Raw genomic sequence first — 20,710 nt, forward strand, 5'->3', positions numbered from 1 at the left:
GCAAGCAGCAGTGGGAAGGCAATGTGCCACTAAGTATCCCCATTAATTAGGGGCGCAGCCACACCAGTATCCAGCAGGAATTCCGCTGTCTCCCTGTCAACATACAGTTGCAGCATGACACACTGCGATAGGCTATTTACAATTTGTACAGAAACCAGATGGCAGTTATAAGAGTGGAGGGGCATGAAAGGGAAGCAGCAGTTGGGAAGGGAGTGAGACAGGGTTGTAGCCTCTCCCCGATGTTATTCAATCTGTATATTGAGCAAGCAGTAAAGGAAACAAAAGAAAAATTCAGAGTAGGTATTAAAATCCATGGAGAAGAAATAAAAACTTTGCGGTTTGCCGATGACATTGTAATAGTTTAGACAAGAAGAGAATAGAAGCTTTCGAAATGTGGTGCTACAGAAGAATGCTGAAGATTAGATGGGTAGATCACATAACTAATGATGAGGTGTTGAATAGGATTGGGGAGAAGAGAAGCTTGTGGCACAACTTGACTAGAAGAAGGGATCGGTTGGTAGGACATGTTCTGGGGCATCAAGGGATCACCAATTTAGTATTGGAGGGCAGCGTGGAGGGTAAAAATCGTAGCGGAAGACCAAGAGATGAATACGCCAAGCAGATTCAGAAGGATGTAGGTTGCAGTAGGTACTGGGAGATGAAGAAGCTTGCACAGGGTAAAGTAGCATGGAGAGCTGCATCAAACCAGTCTCAGGACTGAAGACCACAACAACAACAGGTATGTAGTTGAATTTATGGTCTTTAGATTTGACTTTTTTATCATGTAACTGAAGTTTAATGGAATCCTTTTAGCACTCACTTGGGTGACCTCACACTTTTCGTTACTGAAGGTCAACTGCCAATTTTCACACCATTCAGTAACTGATAATTTACTTCTAAATTAAACTGCTTTTCGTGTAATACATGTGTTTCCAATAAGAAATAATTCACCTGATTATGGCAGTCCAACAGCAGCAATAAAGCATTACCATTAATCAGTTCTAACTAAGAAGGGAACTATATAATTTCACAAAATCACGACTGTTGAATCCACAGACAATAAATTTACTGGCAGAAGTAAAGCTGTGAGTACTGGGCGTGAGTCATGCTTCGGTAGCTCAGATGGTAGAGCACTTGCCCGCGAAAGGCGAAGGTCCCGAGTTCGAGTCTCGGTCGGGCACACAGTTTTAATCTGCCAGTAAGTTTCAATAAATTTATGTATTTTCTAAAAATATTTTATCAACATTATGAAACTGGTTTTCCCTTACAATGGGTCAGGAATCAGTCCAGTGGAAACCTAGGGAAAGTGTGGGGAATGTCTGGAATAAGTGTATCTTGTGCCAGAAATAAGATAGCTTTATTTAATGCAGAAGACTATGTCTAATCAAGAATTAAAGGGGCACTTCAAGCAATATCAAAAATTCTTTACAAAGCCCACAACAAAGAAAAGGCAGTTTGGGCCATTATTAGATATGAAACAAATCTGGTAAAGTAATGATTCATTCAACACTCTGACAACAGTAGCAAGATAAACAGATGACATTTAATTCAATTAATTGGTCAATGAATTCTCCCTAATAGTAGCTGAAAACATAAGGACAAAAATGGACCATCAAAAGCAGATACCTTAGACATACTGAGACAGACAGCCATCATCAAACATTTGTTTTACCAAATCGTCTGTTAAAAGATATCATGAAAATTGCGGTGTCACTGAGAAGCAGTAACTCTTCTGGTTTTAATGCAATTTCAATCAAGTATTAAAATCTTGTGATAATTTAGTGATGTCCTCCTTGAGTTATCTTCATAAGCAGTCAGTGACCTAGTTCTGAAAGACGGAAATACTTATTAAGATGGAGATAAGGAAGTGACCTCTGATTGCAGATTCATTTCCCTCCTTCCCATATCCACAAAATTCTTGTGTAGGCAGCTTGCAATATAATACCAAAACACCTCTCTGACAGTGGCATTTTAATATCAACACAGTTTGGCTTCCCTAAAAACTTTTCTACTGAGAAAGCAATACGTGATCTCATGAACTCAGTTATGGTAGAATTAAACAAGAAAAATTACTTTGTTGTCATTGTCTGTGATCTTGTCCAAGGTCTTTAACTGTGTACACCATAAAATTCTATTAAGGGAACTAAAGAAGACATACAAAATTAGGGCTTTCGTGGCCATTTGTTGACAAACTGCCTATTGGCTTCTGTCTGGGGGTCTTTGGCCGATGTTCATCTAATGATTTTACTGACGTTTCGCCAGCATGAGTGGCTGACACTGTCAAAGCTTCAGCCTCCATTGCTGGTGGTGAACTGGAGCTGAGCTCGCGGCCGCAGACTATATGTACATGGTGCACCAACGTCTGTGGGCTTCTCCGCGGTCATTTCTGGTGCGTGCGGTTCTCTTCTTGCTACCTGTAATGATCATTCGCTGCAGTGCGGGAAGCCAGGATCCATTTACCTTAAGGCTTTCCTCTTTCTTGTTGAAACTGTTCATGTGTTTTTGTATTTCTACAGCTTCTCTGAACAAGCGCATGTGATAGTGCTTCTCTACAGCCGGGACTTCCATGTCAGCAAATTTTATTACGTGGTTGGTCTCACTCAGTGCGTGCTCTGCCACGGCCGATTTCTCCACCTGCCCCAATCTGCAATGCTACTTATGTTCTTTGATCCTGGTGTTGACTGATTGTCCAGTCATTCTGACATAACTTTTCCGCATGTGCTTGATATACGGTATATTCCTGACATTGCAAGTGGTTCCTTTGTCTTCTTTGCTGATCTACGACAGTCTTTGATCTTCCTTGTCAGTTTGAAAATTGTCTTTACGCCATGTTTGCGCAAATACAACATGCTGTCAAGAAACATTTCCTTCACGTGAATGATCTCTATTTTAACAACAGAAGAAAAGAGAGTCCCATTAATAAATGACGTCACAAATAAGCCAAAACTCAGAGTGGGGAAACACTAAATATGGTGTGCTGCAAGGTTTTATGCTTGGCTTCACCTGTTCTTGGTCAACGTAAATAATTTACCTGGGACATTGGAGGACTCTTCAAATACTTTGATGTTTGCTGATGGCACAAGTATAGTTTCAACAATAATCTTTCAAACAATAATCTTTCAACGACTCATGTCATCCAGCTCCAATTAAAGAAAATAAATAGAGGCCAAAAAGCACACAATGAATGAGGCTCCATGCGCGGTGATTTAAGATATCTGGATTGATAATATGAGTAAACTGAGTGGCAACCAGCACATGAGCAAATTAACAAAAAAGCTCAGTTCTGCCTGCTTTGGACCAAGAAATATCTCTCACTGGGTTGAGCTGCATATGGGAATGCTAGCATACAGTACATACTTATACTCAATATTGTTCTATGGTGTAACCTTCTAGGGCAATGCGACTAAGGCCAAAAGATAGATGTTCCAAAAAGGTGTGGAGTAAGAATAGTGTGTAAAGTTAATTGGACATTTTGCAGAAAGCTCTTCATGGGTCTAAGGATTCTTACACTGCTACGCCAAAACAGTGGTATTCTGGCTAATGACAAGACCTAATTTAGGATGAACTCTGAAATTCACAACCACACTTCCAAAGGTAAAAATCATTTCCATTTATAGTATGCATTTCTTGCTATGGTCCAGAATGGAGTTTTACACTCTGGTGCAAAATCCCGTAACAAGTTGTCATCATCAGACATCAGATAGGAAAATCCCCAGATATTAAAAAAAGGTATCTCATGAGCTCCTTGTTCTACAGTATATCAGAATCTTTGGCTAGGGATCAGGGATATACACTCCTGGAAATGGAAAAAAGAACACATTGACACCGGTGTGTCAGACCCACCATACTTGCTCCGGACACTGCGAGAGGGCTGTACAAGCAATGATCACACGCACGGCACAGCGGACACACCACGAACCGCGGTGTTGGCCGTCAAATGGCGCTAGCTGCGCAGCATTTGTGCACCGCCGCCGTCAGTGTCAGCCAGTTTGCCGTGGCATACGGAGCTCCATCGCAGTCTTTAACACTGGTAGCATGCCGCGACAGCGTGGACGTGAACCGTATGTGCAGTTGACGGACTTTGAGCGAGGGCGTATAGTGGGCATGCGGGAGGCCGGGTGGACGTACCGCCGAATTGCTCAACACGTGGGGCGTGAGGTCTCCACAGTACATCGATGTTGTCGCCAGTGGTCGGCGGAAGGTGCACGTGCCCGTCGACCTGGGACCGGACCGCAGCGACACACGGATGCACGCCAAGACCGTAGGATCCTACGCAGTGCCGTAGGGGACCGCACCGCCACTTCCCAGCAAATTAGGGACACTGTTGCTCCTGGGGTATCGGCGAGGACCATTCGCAACCGTCTCCATGAAGCTGGACTACGGTCCCGCACACCGTTAGGCCGTCTTCCGCTCACGCCCCAACATCGTGCAGCCCGCCTCCAGTGGTGTCGCGACAGGCGTGAATGGAGGGACGAATGGAGACGTGTCGTCTTCAGCGATGAGAGTCGCTTCTGCCTTGGTGCCAATGATGGTCGTATGCGTGTTTGGCGCCGTGCATGTGAGCGCCACAATCAGGACTGCATACGACCGAGACACACAGGGCCAACACCCGGCATCATGGTGTGGGGAGCGATCTCCTACACTGGCCGTACACCACTGGTGATCGTCGAGGGGCCACTGAATAGTGCACGGTACATCCAAACCGTCATCGAACCCATCGTTCTACCATTCCTAGACCGGCATGGGAACTTGCTGTTCCAACAGGACAATGCACGTCCGCATGTATCCCGTGCCACCCAACGTGCTCTAGAAGGTGTAAGTCAACTACCCTGGCCAGCAAGATCTCCGGATCTGTCCCCCATTGAGCATGTTTGGGACTGGATGAAGCGTCGTCTCACGCGGTCTGCACGTCCAGCACGAACGCTGGTCCAACTGAGGCGCCAGGTGGAAATGGCATGGCAAGCCGTTCCACAGGACTACATCCAGCATCTCTACGATCGTCTCCATGGGAGAATAGCAGCCTGCATTGCTGCGAAAGGTGGATATACACTGTACTAGTGCCGACATTGTGCATGCTCTGTAGCCTGTGTCTATGTGCCTGTGGTTCTGTCAGTGTGATCATGTGATGTATCTGACCCCAGGAATGTGTCAATAAAGTTTCCCCTTCCTGGGACAATGAATTCACGGTGTTCTTATTTCAATTTCCAGGAGTGTAGATTCTGCTTAACAGTAATGATTATATTAAACAGATCTTGACTTTGCCAGTATATAGACAGCCAACAGTGTTAAACTGCCATTTTTTTATGTATATAGTGCCCAGTGAACTGGAGACATTGAAATATCTCAAAAACTATACATCAGATCAAAAAATTTATAATTCCAATTTTTTTGTCTCACAGCGGACCATCATATGATACCACAGTCAACCTGCCACCACACCCAGTGCCTGGGTGGCAACTTTGAAAACTTCGATGGGAACCCCCAATTTTTATTACAGGTTATTATTCAACAACAAAATCTACAAACATTCTGTCTAAAGTATTGTCTTCATTTCAGCACAGATGGCACTGTGATCGGAGGAATATAAATGGGTACACAATTGTAATTTATGACATGCTAGTCAATGGTAATATCTGATGGCACATGGAACCCCACCTCCATGCTGCAAGGGTAGGACAGGCCAGCATTTCATAACTTCTAATTGGAAACCCCATTCACAATGTTGTATTCATCTGACATATCAAACAATGGACTACTCGACGTGCCACCATGGCCTTTTAGCGAACTACAACGTATCATAACAAGCAGTGCACTGCAACTGGAGCTCATGTACTGTGCAGATGTAGAACAGATAGTGGTTCTGAAAATTACAATACTTGCACACTGTTTATTGCCTGCACACCTACCTAGCATTTGGAGAACAGATGTGCTAGTGGATGATGAACATTGCAATGACAGAAGAAGATTTACAGAGAATGTAGGAGAAATGTTGTGGGTGCTGTTGCCTTGAATGCCAAGCATTTTCCAGAGAAAGCTTACTGTTGTTTATTCTCTTACAAGGTTGTGAACACTTTATGTCTGATGGCAGCATACAGACTGGCAAAAAGAAATGAAGCCAATGGTTTACAGGTGAAGGTAATGAAATAGCTGTACTAGTGGCAGTGCACCACAACCCATGGATACGCATCCTGCAATTACACCACTATCCTAGTATGTCTGTAGGTAGTATTGTCACAATACTGCATCATCGTATCATCCATACCATGTGTCACTACATAAAGAACTTCATGATGCCGATTTCCATAATCAGGTATTGTTCTGTGAATAGGCACATCAACAAATGCAAGTGACTCCTCTGTTTTTTGTCAAGGTCTTATTTTCTAATGGGTCTGCACTCACAAACCATGGTAGCATTAACCAGCATAACAAGCTTACTGGAGTAAAGGCAATCCCCATTGGTTATTGCAAGTTGCCCATCAATGTCCTTGGTCAGTTAACGTATGGTGTGGTATTATGGGGAACACACCCATTGGTACATATATTATTGGCACCATATTGAAGCGATGCAAATATTAAACATTTCTGGAACAGGATGTTGCCCTGGATGTTCGACAAGACATGTGGTTTCAGTATGATGGTTGCCCAGCGCATTACGCAACTAATGCATGGGAAATATTAATCCCTATTTACACTGGTCGATGGATCAGCAGAGGTGATCCTATTAATTTGTCCACTATGTCACCAGATTTAATATTGCTGGATTTTTTTTGTGGTGATATTTAAAAGGTAAGATATACCAGCAAGTACTAACAGGCCGTGAAGATTGATTGCATCAGAAATGCCTGAGCTGACATTCCTGCAGGTATGCTTCTATTCTGTGTACGGTCATTTGAAAAGCGAATCACTAAGTGTATTGAAGAGGGTGGTACTGCATTTGAACACTTACTCTAATTGGAAAATCAAGAGTAGCGTTCACCTCAAGCCATGGCCACAGTGGCGAATCGAGTAGTTCCCTGTTCAACATGCCAGAGAAATATATGTTGCAAATAGAGTTTCCAATTAGAAGTTATGAGATGTTGGCCTGTCCTACCATCACAGAATGGAGGTGGGGTCCCATGTGCCACTGGGTATTCAAGGGTCATTGAGTAGCATGTTGTAATTTACAATTGTGTACCCATTTCTATTACTCACATTACAACACCATATGTGGTGAAATGAAGAAAATTCTTCACACAAAACATATGTAGATTTCGCCTTAGGATCTTAATCTGCAATAAAATGCAGGGGTTCTCATTGAAGATTTTAAGGTTCCCCCCTGCCACCCACACACGGGCTGGGATGGGGGGTCAAATGTGGTATCATTGGTTATCCCCTTCCGAGACAAACAAAATGGAATTATAACTTTTTTTGATCTGATATGTATCTTTTGAGATATTGCAATGTCTTCAGTCAAAATAAACATCTTGTATCCCAATCTGTCTCTAATATTCACTCTGTTCTTCTATCAACTGTGGACTGAAGCTGGCACAGAGCTTACAAATGTCCCATGTCTGACCTACTCTCTCTGATCCCTGTCCCTTCATCTTTGTCTACCTTCATCTTGACTAAAACAATATCATGACACGAACATATTGCTACTTACCACACAGAGAAGACACTGAATGACAGAGAGCCACAAACTATCCTTTTCATGATATTACTGTCATTCCATTCTGAACTTTCCACAGTTTGATTTTGCCTACCAGCTTTCCTTCCATCTCACAAACCAGTGCTGCTTTCCTTTGTTACTGTTCACTAACACATTACTTTACTCACTGTCTGTCCTTTCCTTTCTCCTCTTTTCTGTGTTCTGCTGTCACCTTCCATTTTCTATTTCTGAAGAAGGACTTTTTGTTCAAAAGCTTAAATGTTTGGTAGTCTTTTCATTGTGCCTGCCTGCAACTTGACACCTCTCTATGTGGTGGGTAGTAATCTATCCTTTCCGTAACATTTATATCCCATTCTGGACTCACTGTTTCATCTGCAATACAGGTGGATCGCTCTCATCATGGGGTCTGAGTGACCTGGTCCTCCTTTTTAACCTCTTCCAATCTACCCATCTCTCATGCCCTAGGATGGAACTTGAAATGCCATAATGTGTACGCATGTTACATGGATGAGTCCAGTTTGTCTCACTGGAGGGCAGCAATGGATGATGGACTAAAGTGATTGGCTGGAGCCTACTGAGAGGTCAATAGGGGGTGGACTATTGAGAGAGGAGAGGATAATGTGTGTGTATGGCTTGTTGGAACTGGAATGAAAGGTTTATGGAGAATCACAATAAGATTCGATGTATTTTTCATAATTTGGTTTCACATGTGGCTATTTGTGTTTGTTTTTAATCAAAGTAAACCTGAAGTAAAATTAGCTTTTGAGTATTAAATGTTGTCAGCATATTTACTGATGTGATGTAACAACAAAATTATGTAAAGGAAGAATTTGTTGTTGATGATAATTAGCTAGTTTTCCCTTACTTCCTGTGATCATAAACATTAAAGAAAAAATAGAATGCTGATTAAAGTAAATGTGAAAATTTTCTTATGTTATTTTTAATTTTACAGAGACCTATTTATTAACACTTACATTTGCTGATCAATTCTGATATCATGGCTTTTGTAAGTGTCAAAATTTGGAAATTCTTGATCAGCAGTTAACAGCAAGTAACCTTAAAATGTACTAATTAAATTTCAAGGTTGTTGTTGTTGTTGTTGTGGTATTCAGTCCTGAGACTGGTTTGATGCAGTTCTCCATGCTACTCTATCCTCTGCAAGCTTCATCATCTCCCAGTACTTGCTACAACCTACATCCTTCTGAATCTGCCTAGTGTATTCATCTCTTGGTCTCCCTCTACAATTTTTATTCTCCACACTGCTCTCCAATGCTAAATTTGTGATCCCTTGATTCCTCAGAACATGTCCTACCAACCGGTCCCGTCTTCTTGTCAAGTTGCGCCACAAACTCCTCTTCTCCCCAATTCTATTCAATACCTCCTCGTTAGTTATGTGATCTACCCATCTAACCTTCAGCATTCTTCTGTAGTACCACATTTCAAAAGCTTCTATTCTCTTCTTGTCCAAACTATTTATCGTCCATGTTTCACTCCATACAAATACTTTCAGAAATGACTTCCTAACACTTAAATCAATCAATACTCGATGTTAACAAATTTCTCTTCTTCAGAAACGCTTTCTTTCCCATTGCCAGTCTACATTTTATATCCTCTCTACTTTGACCATCATCAGTTATTTTGCTCCCCAAATAGCAAAACTCCTTTACTACTTTAATTGTCTCATTTCCTAATCTAATACCCTCAACATCACCCGACTTAATTCAACTACATTCCATTATCCTCGTTTTGCTTTTGTTGATGTTCATCTTATATCCTCCCTTCAAGACACTGTCCATTCCGTTCAACTGCTCTTCCAAGTCCTTTGCTGTCTCTGACAGAATTACAATGTCATCGGCGAACCTCAAAGTTTTTATTTCTTCTCCATGGATTTTAATACCTACTCCGAATTTTTCTTTTGTTTCCTTTACTGCTTGCTCAATATACAGATTGAATAACATTGGGGAGAGGCTACAACCCTGTCTCACTCCCTTCCCAACCACTGCTTCCCTTTCATGCCCCTCAACGCTTATAACTGCCATTTGGTTTCTATACAAATTGTAAATAGCCTTTCGCTCCCTATATTTTACCCCTGCCACCTTCAGAATTTGAAAGAGAGTATTCCAATCAACATTGTCAAAAGCTTTCTCTAAGTCTACAAATGCTAGAAACATGGGTTTGCCTTTCCTTAATCTAGCTTCTAAGATAAGCCGTAGGGTCAGTATTGCCTCACGTGTTCCAATATTTCTACGGAATCCAAACTGATCTTCCCCAAGGTCGGCTTCTACTAATTTTTCCATTTGTCTGTAAAGAATTCGCATTAGTATTTTGCAGCCATGACTTATTAAACTGATAGTTCGGTAATTTTTACATCTGTCAACACCTGCTTTCTTTGGGATTGGGATTATTATATTCCTCTTGAAGTCTGAGGGTATTTCGCCTGTCTCATACATCTTACTCACCAGATGGTAGAGTTTTGTCAGGACTGGCTCTCCCAAGGCTGTCAGTAGTTCTAATGGAATGTTGTCTACTCCTGGGGCCTTATTTCGACTCAGGTCTTTCAGTGCTCTGTCGAATTCTTCACGCAGTATCATATCTCCAATTTCATCTTCATCTACATCCTCTTCCATTTCCGTAATATTGTCCTCAAGTACATCGCCCTTGTATAGACCCTCTATATACTCCTTCCACCTTTCTGCTTTCCCTTCTTTGCTTAGAACTTGGTTTCCATCTGAGCTCTTGATATTCATACAAGTGGCTCTCTTTTCTCCAAAGGTCTCTTTAATTTTCCTGTAGGCAGTATCTATCTTGATATATGTCTCTACATCCTTACATTTATCCTCTAGCCATCCTTGCTTAGCCATTTTGCACTTCCTGTCGATCTCATTTTTGAGACGTTTGTATTCCTTTTTGCCTGCTTCATGTACTGCATTTTTATATTTTCTCCTTTCATAAATTAAATTCAATATTTCGTCTGTTACCCGAGGATTTCTACTAACCATCGTCTTTTTACCTTCTTGATCCTCTACTGCCTTCACTACTTCATTCCTCAAAGCTATCCTTTCTTCTACTGTACTTCTTTCACCCATTCCTGTCAATTGTTCCCTTATGCTCTCCCTGAAACTCTGTACAACCTCTGGTTCTGTCAGTTTATCCAGGTCCCATCTCCTTAAATTCCCAACTTTTTGCAGTTTCTTCAGTTTTAATCTACAGTTCATAACCAATAGATTGTGGTCAGAGTCCACATCTGTCCCTGGAAATGTCTTACAATTTAAAACCTGGTTCCTAAATCTCTGTCTTACCAATATATAATCTATCTGATACCTTTTAGTATCTCCAGGGTTCTTCCATGTATACAACCTTCTTTCATGATTCTTGAACCAAGTGTTAGCTATGATTAAGTTATGCTTTGTACAAATATCTACCAGTCGGCTTCCTCTTTAATTTCTTAGCCCCAATCCATATTCACCTACTACGTTTTCTTCTCTCCCTTTTCCTACTACCGAATTCCAGTCACCCATGATTATTAAATTTTCGTCTCCTTGCCAGATAGCACTGATGTAGTACATCGTAAAAGTTCAAAGAAGGGCAGCACATTTTGTATTATGGTGAAATATGGGAGAGAGTGTCACTGAAATGATACAGGATTTGGGCTGGACATCATTAAAAAAGGGCGTTTTTCGTTGCAACAGAATCTTCTCACGAAATTTCAATCACCAACTGTCTCCTCCTAATGTGAAAATATTTTGTTGACACAAATCTACACAGGGAGAAATTATCACTATGATAAAATAAGGGCTCATATGTAAAGATATATGTGTTCGCTCTTTCTGCACGCTACATGATATTGGAATAATAGAGAAATATGAAGGTGCTTCGATGAACCCTCTGCCAGGCACTTAAATGTGATTTGCAGAGTATCCATCTAGATGTAGATGTAGATGTAGCCTCTACCCAGGGAGCTCTATATAACAACATGGGCTTTGCCATCCCTTGACTACTCCCTAGGAGGATGATCTTTGGGTCTTTTAAGCCTCTGGCTACTACAAGGCCTTAACTTGTTCTTTTCCCCTGTCTTGTCATGGTGTTCCTCAACTCCGTCAGGTGGCTGCACATACTTGTCCCCATGCTACATTGAAGCTGTTGGATATTTCTAGACCAAAGCTAGCCTCCCTGAAATTTCCCTTAAGCCTCTTGTCTGATTTGGCAAGTTTGATCATACTCCACTTGTCTAGCCTATTGATTTTACTGCTGCCAGCTGCAGCTCTCTTTTGCCCTAAGTATGTCTGTGTTACTACCGGATCAACTTTGAGTTTTAAGTTCAGCTGTTCCTTGTCCTTGTTCTACTTACACAGGAATAATTAACACAATTGGGATTGTTGTGATTTATTGCTTTTCAATTAGTGATTTACAGTTTTGGTATTGGAACATGTATTTTCATGAATACTAACATAATTAAAATGTCTTAAATTCATTCAATAAATTGTCTCACATAATAGGAAAATTTTGTGTATCTGTTGCAGTTATCTTGCTCGGACTGAACTGATTCTCTAATGTACTGTCTAGCAAATGAAGTAATAAATGTGAGGAATCAAAACTGTGAACTTTTATGGTGTGTTGTGCATATGGTGTAAGGGAGTTTATGTAAATCAGTTTATTTCCTTGACACATATACTTTACTTTACCTGTTCGTGATGAGTTACTTGTGTTGAACAAAATGTATATTTCTCTGTCATGTCATTGTAATCTGCCCCTCATACATACACACGCAAATGTCTTCAAATCCTCCTTGTTGCATCTTTCCCTTTCTTTATTCAGTATGTATCAATTGAAATAGAGCAATTTCTCTAACCAGTAAACCACTCATTTATGGACATGCAAACTGTTTAACATGGAGTCCGAACCGTCACTGGATTTGACATTATGCAAATACAAATTTTACCATATTAAGTGCTTAAGAAGAACTTAGGGCCCAATCAAGAAACAAATACAAAAGCTCTAATTTATGTGCCGAACATTTACTCTAATCAGTGTAACACCTTCCAACAATTTCAGTGTGTCTAGTATGGTGCATGACTTCTTCTAGCATTCTGATATCTGCCTGTCACATGAGTTCCCTGTTGCAGTGCACATTTTTTTTTCAGCCAATTTTGGTTGAAAAAATGGAGGACTTGTTGTGGGACATTGTGGAATATTTCCACTTCAGCCCCTATAGTTTTACGAAGTTCTGGTATGTGGCAGTGCTATACATATCCCTCAAAATGACGTCCATAATGGAGGTTCATTCCAAGCAGAGAGCTGTCATTGAGTTTCTTTTGGCGGGGAACCTTACCATCACAGACATCATAGACACTTGCAGAATGTTTACAGAGACCTGGCAGTGAACAAAAGCATGGTGCGTCATTGAGCAAGGCATCTGTCACCATTGTAACAATGTCACGCAAACCTGTCTCATCTACCATGTGCTGGCCAGTCGCACACAGCTGTGAGTCCTGCAATGTTGGGACGTGCAGACACTCTCATTCGAGGTGATCAATGGATCACAATCACAGAAGACTAAAAAGAGCAATGAAGGACCATCTATTTGGAATGGCTTGCTTCTCATGAGACTGATTGTGACAATTTCTTGTCAGATGTCATCACAGGTGATGAAACGTGGACTTGTCACTTCGGACTGCAAAACAATAGAGTGGCACCACCACCACTACCTCTTGTCCGAAGAAAAAGTTCAAAGCTGCATCTTCTGCTGGTAAGGTCGTGGCAGTGGTCATCTGGGATTCTGAAGGGGTTGTTGTGTTTAATGTTCTCCCTCACGGTGCAGCAGACAACTCTGAAGTGTATTGTACTACTATCAGGCAACTGACGAAATGACTTCAGCATGTTTACCGCCATGACAATCCAAATGAACTTCTCCTTCTTCATGAAAACACAAGTCCTCACACAAGTCTACACACCCAAGAGCAGCTCACAAAACTTCATTTGACTGTTCTTCTTCATGCACCCTACAGCCCAAATCTTGCAACTTCCAGCTTCCAACTGTTTGGCCTAATGAAGGATACTCTCCACGGGAAGCAGAACATGGATGACTGGGAGATTATTGATGCAACAAGACGGTGGCTCTGATGTCGACTAGTAGAGTGGTACCATGTGGGCATACAGGCCCTCCCAGTAAGGTGACAAAAGGCCACTGCACTGAACAGATGATTTTGAAAAAGGGTTTTGTACCCAGGAGAGTGGGCAATAATATGGTGCATTGGAATCCTGAATAAAACCAACCTCCATTCATTACAACATCAACAAAAATTGTGTTACAATACTTATTGAATATCCCTTGTATTTTATGTACCATTAAGTGTATATTAATTGTCATGGAATATTGTGAAGGGCATTATTGGTGGCAGCTCTGTTGCAGCCTTTCAGGGATTCTCACACAATATTTATGGAATTATATATTTTTGAGAATAAATCAATATAACTAAATCAGAGATACCATTCAGGACAATAGGCTTCACGGCAATAAGAAATGATTCCATGTTGATGGAATGATACACATCATGTATAGACCCTCTTACTTCCTTGTCATGTTACAGCTGTAGCCTCACATTTTTTTTATGCTTACTGTCCATAAAGTATACAATAGTTTCCTTGAAACAAGTTTTATCAACACACACACACACACACACACACACACACACACAGAGAGAGAGAGAGAGAGAGAGAGAGAGAGAGAGAGAGAGAGACAGTCAGTAACAAAAATCATATCGGATATCACTAAATGATGATTCATGACAATGTGCTGTAGTACCTATGGGTCAACTAACTTGCAGATTCTTAAGGATGCACCCAACCTTGTAACCATGTAGGAATGTGTGCCTAGTGATCCATTTCATTTCTCTGCAGTAAGAGAGACAGACAGATCAAAATTTACTGTTGCATAATAAAGTAAATTAAAAAACGAAAAGACCAACAGTTCATCAGTACATGAATGTAAGGAAAAGCTACTGTATGTGCAGGGAGGGAGGCATGGTAGGGGCAGTTGGGGGAGGGGGGGGGGGGGGAGGTTGGTCGTACTTGTATGGTATGGGTGTGCACACACATATTGCATGAATGTGAGCAAACATGCACATGCCTATGCTCGCTTGGATGTGGGCATGCATATGTCTGCATGAGAATGTGATCTGTCTCCATTTTCTGTATGTTGTTAACTCCTGCATTGTAATATTTACTAATGTCAGATTGAAACTGATTCTTACATTCTGTCTTTGCAGAGGAGCATGGTCAGGTGACATTTTTTCTTCCATGCAAGACGATGATGACATGTCAATAATTTTGAATGTGTACTTCAAACATCTTTCCCATGAGAAACCAGGTCAGTATATGTTGTGTAGCTATTTTTACAGAAAATGTTCCTGATATTTTTTACTGAAAAAAGACTGTATTTAAATAACTGGATAAGGCAAGATATATTCACGTAGTGCAGGTATCTCATCCAAGCAGTGCACTTCTAACAAAAACTGCTACACAGTGATAAAAATAAGCTAAAATCAATCAACCTTACAATTGTAAGGTCTTGTCTGTTCTTTTTTGGAGTATTGCTGTACAGTAATCCTTACGAACTAGGATTGGTGGAGGAGATCAAGAAAGTTGACAGAACAGCAGCTTGTTTTGTATTATCAAAAAATAGGCCAGACAGTGTCATGGATATAATATGCAACACAGGGTGGCAACTGTAAGATCAAGGCATCTTTCATTGCAGTGAAATTTTACTATGAAATTTAAATCACTTACTTTTTCCCCAATATGCCAAAATCTTTTATATTTTAATTTTCTTTTATTTTCATGGCAATGTAAAACCCTGGATGACAACATGATTTTTTAAGGAAACAAAGAATGAGGGGGAGAGTGAAATTTGGGCACTTGCCCAGATTTAGCAGATTGTAAAAGTTGCATTTACTTATCAGAAAATGGTCACATATTGTGTGAAGCCAGTTTTTGTCATTGCTGGGATGGGAAAACAGATGTGCATTTCTCTCAGAAGTCTTATTTTTGCAATCAGAATAGTCTCCACTTTCATTGTTGTTTTTAATATAAGATGTTCAGCATTATAATTGTTGTTTCATGTGAACTCTGACTGAGTTTAAATAAAGTCTGTTATTTTTTTTAGATGCATTTGTAGTGACAAGGAGTGAACAAGATATGAATGATGCATTTAGTCGTCTAATGGAAAGCTTATACCTGGTGCTGAAGGCTGTTAATGGCCTAGAGAATCAGCTGAAGGATCACAGTGATGTAACACTTCGCAAGACTGAATGTTGATGCAAGACTGTTTTGGCAATACATCTCTTAATGCAAATTATTTATTATGTCTTAACTTATTCATCTTATTTGTGTGACATTTGCTGTAATTAAGTTTTAGCTTAAGTCCTAGTTCCAGTTCTTATTTATTATTTTTTGCAAATCGTTTTACACCAAAGAATTTGATATTGTCTAACACTGAAGTCACAAACGCTTTCTAATAATCGTAGTAGCAACTGAGTCGTATAGAAATTTGTCTAGGTTTCAACTGAAAGTAAAGATGTTGCAACAGTGCACATGTTCTTGTTTTATTTTGCTTATATTCTTTCATGTATCCCTATGTGTCATAGTCATGATTTTTCCCTTTATGTTGAGTATGTTCAGACAAAATAAGAAATAACTAATAGGTTTTAGAAGTCATCAGTCTGTTGGTTTGACCACTAACAACTATATTTTCTGTGTTAAAGAGAAATGTGAAATGCTTAACCTTTCAGAAGAGCCCGTGGTCATTCTGATCTGACATAAGTGCAGCCATGTGGTGGAATATTATAAAAATTAAATTATACAACACCTTGACCATTGTTCACAACGGGAGGGGGGAAGTCTAAATCAAATCAGTACATTGGACTGAATATTAGAGACACAGAGAGACTATGTTTTCATACAAATGTGTAAGGCCTACAGTGATTTATCCATGTTCAGAATGTGTACCTCTGAAAAAAATTAAAATATCGCCAGGAAGGACAATACATGGGATGTCATTCTTCATTTTGTCTCAGTATATATGGTGATCAAACAGTCCACAGGTGTACTGCTGGTTCATAGTGCCCAACAGGCATAATATTTCAGCAATCAGACATGCCATCATTGTCATGTGCACTGATGAATTTGGCTCCTGAGGCATGCAGCAGACTTAGATCCCCTCCACCATGAACTGTTCCCTACGCAGTCTGAGCCCAAGGGTGTGAGTCAACATCTGCGGTTGTTTAGGTAAATTTCACTGGCCTTTCTAACAAAGTTGTCCCAATGCTTTTAAGTATGTGCTAAAATACTGGTGCATTCATAGTCCATCACATGATTCTCAGACAAAATGTACTCAGTGATCACCGGCTTGTTGGACTACATCTGTTGAGTGTGCTGCTGGTATTCTCAGCATCGATTTTCACTGGTGCAGACTGGTTGTCCAATACATGTCTGGCCACATTGGCATGGAATCTGATATAACCAGGCCTTCTGCAAATTGAGGTCTTTTCTGACACACTCTAATTATGCCTGTATTTTATTGGATGGGCAAAGTTCAGTTTTCACGTGGTGCTTTTTCAGTGTTCATCAGATTTCTCCCAATAATACATCAGTGTATAGTACAAAGACAGTGGCTCTCTCTTCCTCTGTCCACAGGGCAGACACGCTACATCTGAGGTGGTGCATGCCCTGTGTACTAGCGGTTTAATACCCCATTCCTCTGCACAGGGTGATGGCAGTTCTCTACCTGCAAATACATGTCACTGCTCATTTTTTACTATGAACAAATGTAATAGACAGCCCACTCTTACCGATGCTCATGAATTTGTATATGGTGCACTGAGAGGTAAAAGCCCTGACAACATCCAAATGGAAAACCTCTTGCTTTTTCCACTATGTGGATGACACTTTCATTATCTGGCCCCATGGTTGGGGAAAACTCCTTGAATTTCTTGCATATCTGAGTTCTGTATGTCCCAACATCAAATTCACTATGGACACAGAAGTAGAAAGAAGTCCACCATTCCTGGATATCATGTCCAAGATAAGCCATGCTGTGTACCAGAAGACATACTGACCTGCATTTGCATGCAGACAGCTGCCACCACCTTGTACAGAGGAACGGGGGAATTGAAAAACTATATTACACAGGGCATACACCATCTCATCAGACATAGTGTCTGCCCCAGGAACTGGAATGCCTCAGAACTGTGTTGCAAAGGAACGACTTCTCAGAATCCCAGATTAGGTGTGCTCTCTGCTTAACCACTACAATGCAACCTGTGGAGACAAAGAAGTCAGGGAGAAAGAGGTGATTACTGGCTGCATATCACACACCAGTGCCCTACTTGGAGAAATCACAAAAATACTGAAAAAGCATTGAGTGAAAACTGTCTTCTGTCTGCCCAATAAAACAAGGGCATTATTAGGGAGTGTCAAAGATGACTCAGGTTTGCAGAAGGCTGAGTTATATCAGATTTATTTTTAATATGGCAAGACATGTATTGAGAAGTGTGCACCATCAAAGATCGATGCTGAGAACACCAGTGGCATTCTCAAATAATGTATCTCAACAAGTCAATTGTTGCAGAACACAAATTGTCCCAGAATCTTACAATGGAATGTGAATGTACCAAGATTTTATCACATACTTCTAAATACTGGGACAGCATCATTAGAGAGAACATAAAAAAATTCGCACCGAGGACAATCTCATCAACTGGGGATGCAACTATGGTCTCAGCAAAGTTTTGTGAACCAGCACTCGGCCTAATTAAGAAGACACTCAGTAAGTGCACCCATCTGGCAGCCGGGGTGGAACAAGTAACTACACCTATGCTACCACAGGTGCCAACACCAATGCTCTGCAGCTGTCGACATGCACTCTCATGCACAGACTGCATAGGGAATGGCTTGGGGGAAATAACTTGGCTGCATGCCCCCAGGAGCTCAGTTCGTCAGTGCAGCTTCCGATTGTACTATGTGTGATCAACAAAATATTGTGCCCATTGGACACGATGAACCAGCAGTACACACACAGACTGTTCGATCAACAAATTCACCGGTAAAAACTAAGGAATCACAACATATATCCTTATGAGGAGAAGATGTAGTGCAGCATGAAGAAATTCGAGAAGCTGCACAACTGAAGATGCCATTTGCTAAGTGCTGTTGCATTTCTGAAGAGATGTCATGATGAGCATGTTGTACCAAATTTGGCTAAGATCACACATCACATCGATTCAGTGGCTGCTAGGACAATCAAGAAGCATGCCAATCTTGCCTTAGTATGTGAGAGGGTACACTTGATCCACCAAAGCCTTCAGTACAAATGTCAGTAACTATTTACACTATATTTACAACTGGCCAATCATTTTAACTTCTGGACCTGAGATTGGATCGATGGCATCACCTGGGTGGAGCTGAGTTCACACATAGGAAGGATATAGGATCTCAAACATCAATATTTTTATGTCTATTTGACAAACCATCATTGGAGGCTCCATGAAAGACTGCCATCAATCTGCCTAACATGCAGTTGGCTTGCGATGCGGTTTCATTTCTGGAGACGTGACTTAACTTTTCTCCAACCCCTAAGTTCACACAAGTCATGGACATTGTCAACACAATTGTACAGGCTGTGCCGTGAGTACCACTTGAAGCAGCTGAAGATGTGTGTCCCGAAACTTGTTGTGCTCTGATGAGAACCAAGCTTACAAAGTTAAACATTACCAGAAGAGATGGGGGCAGCCGTTTGGGACTTGAGAGAGTGCTGTAAGATTGTTGTCGTACATGCTGACGAAGGCAACACTACTGTTGTTCTCTCCCACAATGACTACACTGGGAAGGTGCAGAGTCTGCTAGATGATGATGCATACAGAAGATCAATACTGGCCCCACCAAGAAGGTGGAGAACAGGACCGGAACACTTCTCAAGGTCCTCAGATTTACTGAAGAGGGTCATCAAGAAATTTTTTCTACAAGAAATTGTACTGCCAAGACTTTATGGACCCCCTAACATCCACAAAGATTGGCTGCCCTTACGCCCAGTTCTCAACAACATCAAGGCTCCCAGATATTTCCTGGCAAGATACTTAATAGAAAAACTAAGCCCTTATGTGGATAAATACCCACATCACATCCACAATTCTGTGGATTTTCCGAATTGCCTCAACAATTTCAGGCTGAAGGACTCGGATACCCTGGTGAGCTTTGACATCATTTATTATTCACCAGGGTACCTCTATGAAAGTCAATAGAACTCATTGGTACAAAATTTGACGAAAAGACCACCAGTCTTTTCAGGCAAGTCCTTACCTCCGCATATTTTATGTTTAATGGAGAATACTGTCAATAAATGTAGTGAGTGACAATGGGCAGCTCATTCTTGCATGTGGTTGCGAGTTTTTATATGGAGAACTTCGAGGAAGATGCCCTGTCATCATCCAAATGAAAACTCAACTTCTTTTATTATTATGTAGATGACATGTTCGTCATCTGGCCCCAAGAAAGGGACAAACTCCTTGAAGTTAGTTAGTTACATGTTATGGAGATCATTTGAATGATTCTTTTATCAAAATGTTGTGGAACGAGTCAGTTTACAGGATATATATTCATGATTAGTTTTTACATTAATGATCAAATCATTATTTTTAATCCTACCCATGTAACTACATCATTATTTTTTTATTTGCTACCACTTTTTAAGTCGAAATTCATCAGTGGGATAGGAGTAGTTGTCTAGGAGAAATTATTTTAAATTGGATTTAAAACATGCTTCACTGCCTGTCAAATATTTTGGGCATATGATCAAAATTTTGTGTTGCTGCATATTGAACTCTCTTCTGAGCCATTGACAGCTTAAAAAATGGATGATCATGTCTTTTTTCCCCTGTAGCATTGTAGACATGACATCACTGTACTTCTCAAATTGTGATGGATTATGTATGAGGAATTTCAGTAGTGAGTATACGTATGGTGATGACACAGTTCAATGCCTAGCTCCAAGAAGAGATACCTGCATGCTGT

At 40.8% G+C, this 20,710-nt stretch overlaps 1 protein-coding gene across 2 annotated transcripts in view; it reads left to right on the plus strand.

The window, feature by feature from the left end:
- The window catches only part of LOC126173067 (protein furry), a 1,238,628-nt gene extending 1,222,392 nt beyond the window's left edge, over positions 1–16,236 (plus strand). For both annotated transcript variants that reach the window (XM_049920928.1, XM_049920929.1), the window contains 2 exons: positions 14,914–15,014; positions 15,810–16,236. In XM_049920928.1, coding sequence (XP_049776885.1) covers positions 14,914–15,014; positions 15,810–15,961 — 253 coding nt within the window. In that variant the 3' untranslated portion in view covers positions 15,962–16,236. The remainder of the gene's footprint in view (positions 1–14,913; positions 15,015–15,809) is intronic.
- The last annotated feature ends 4,474 nt before the right edge of the window (positions 16,237–20,710 follow it).

The sequence above is a fragment of the Schistocerca cancellata genome, chromosome 1 (genome assembly GCF_023864275.1).
Source record: "Schistocerca cancellata isolate TAMUIC-IGC-003103 chromosome 1, iqSchCanc2.1, whole genome shotgun sequence".
NCBI lineage: Eukaryota > Metazoa > Arthropoda > Insecta > Orthoptera > Acrididae > Schistocerca > Schistocerca cancellata.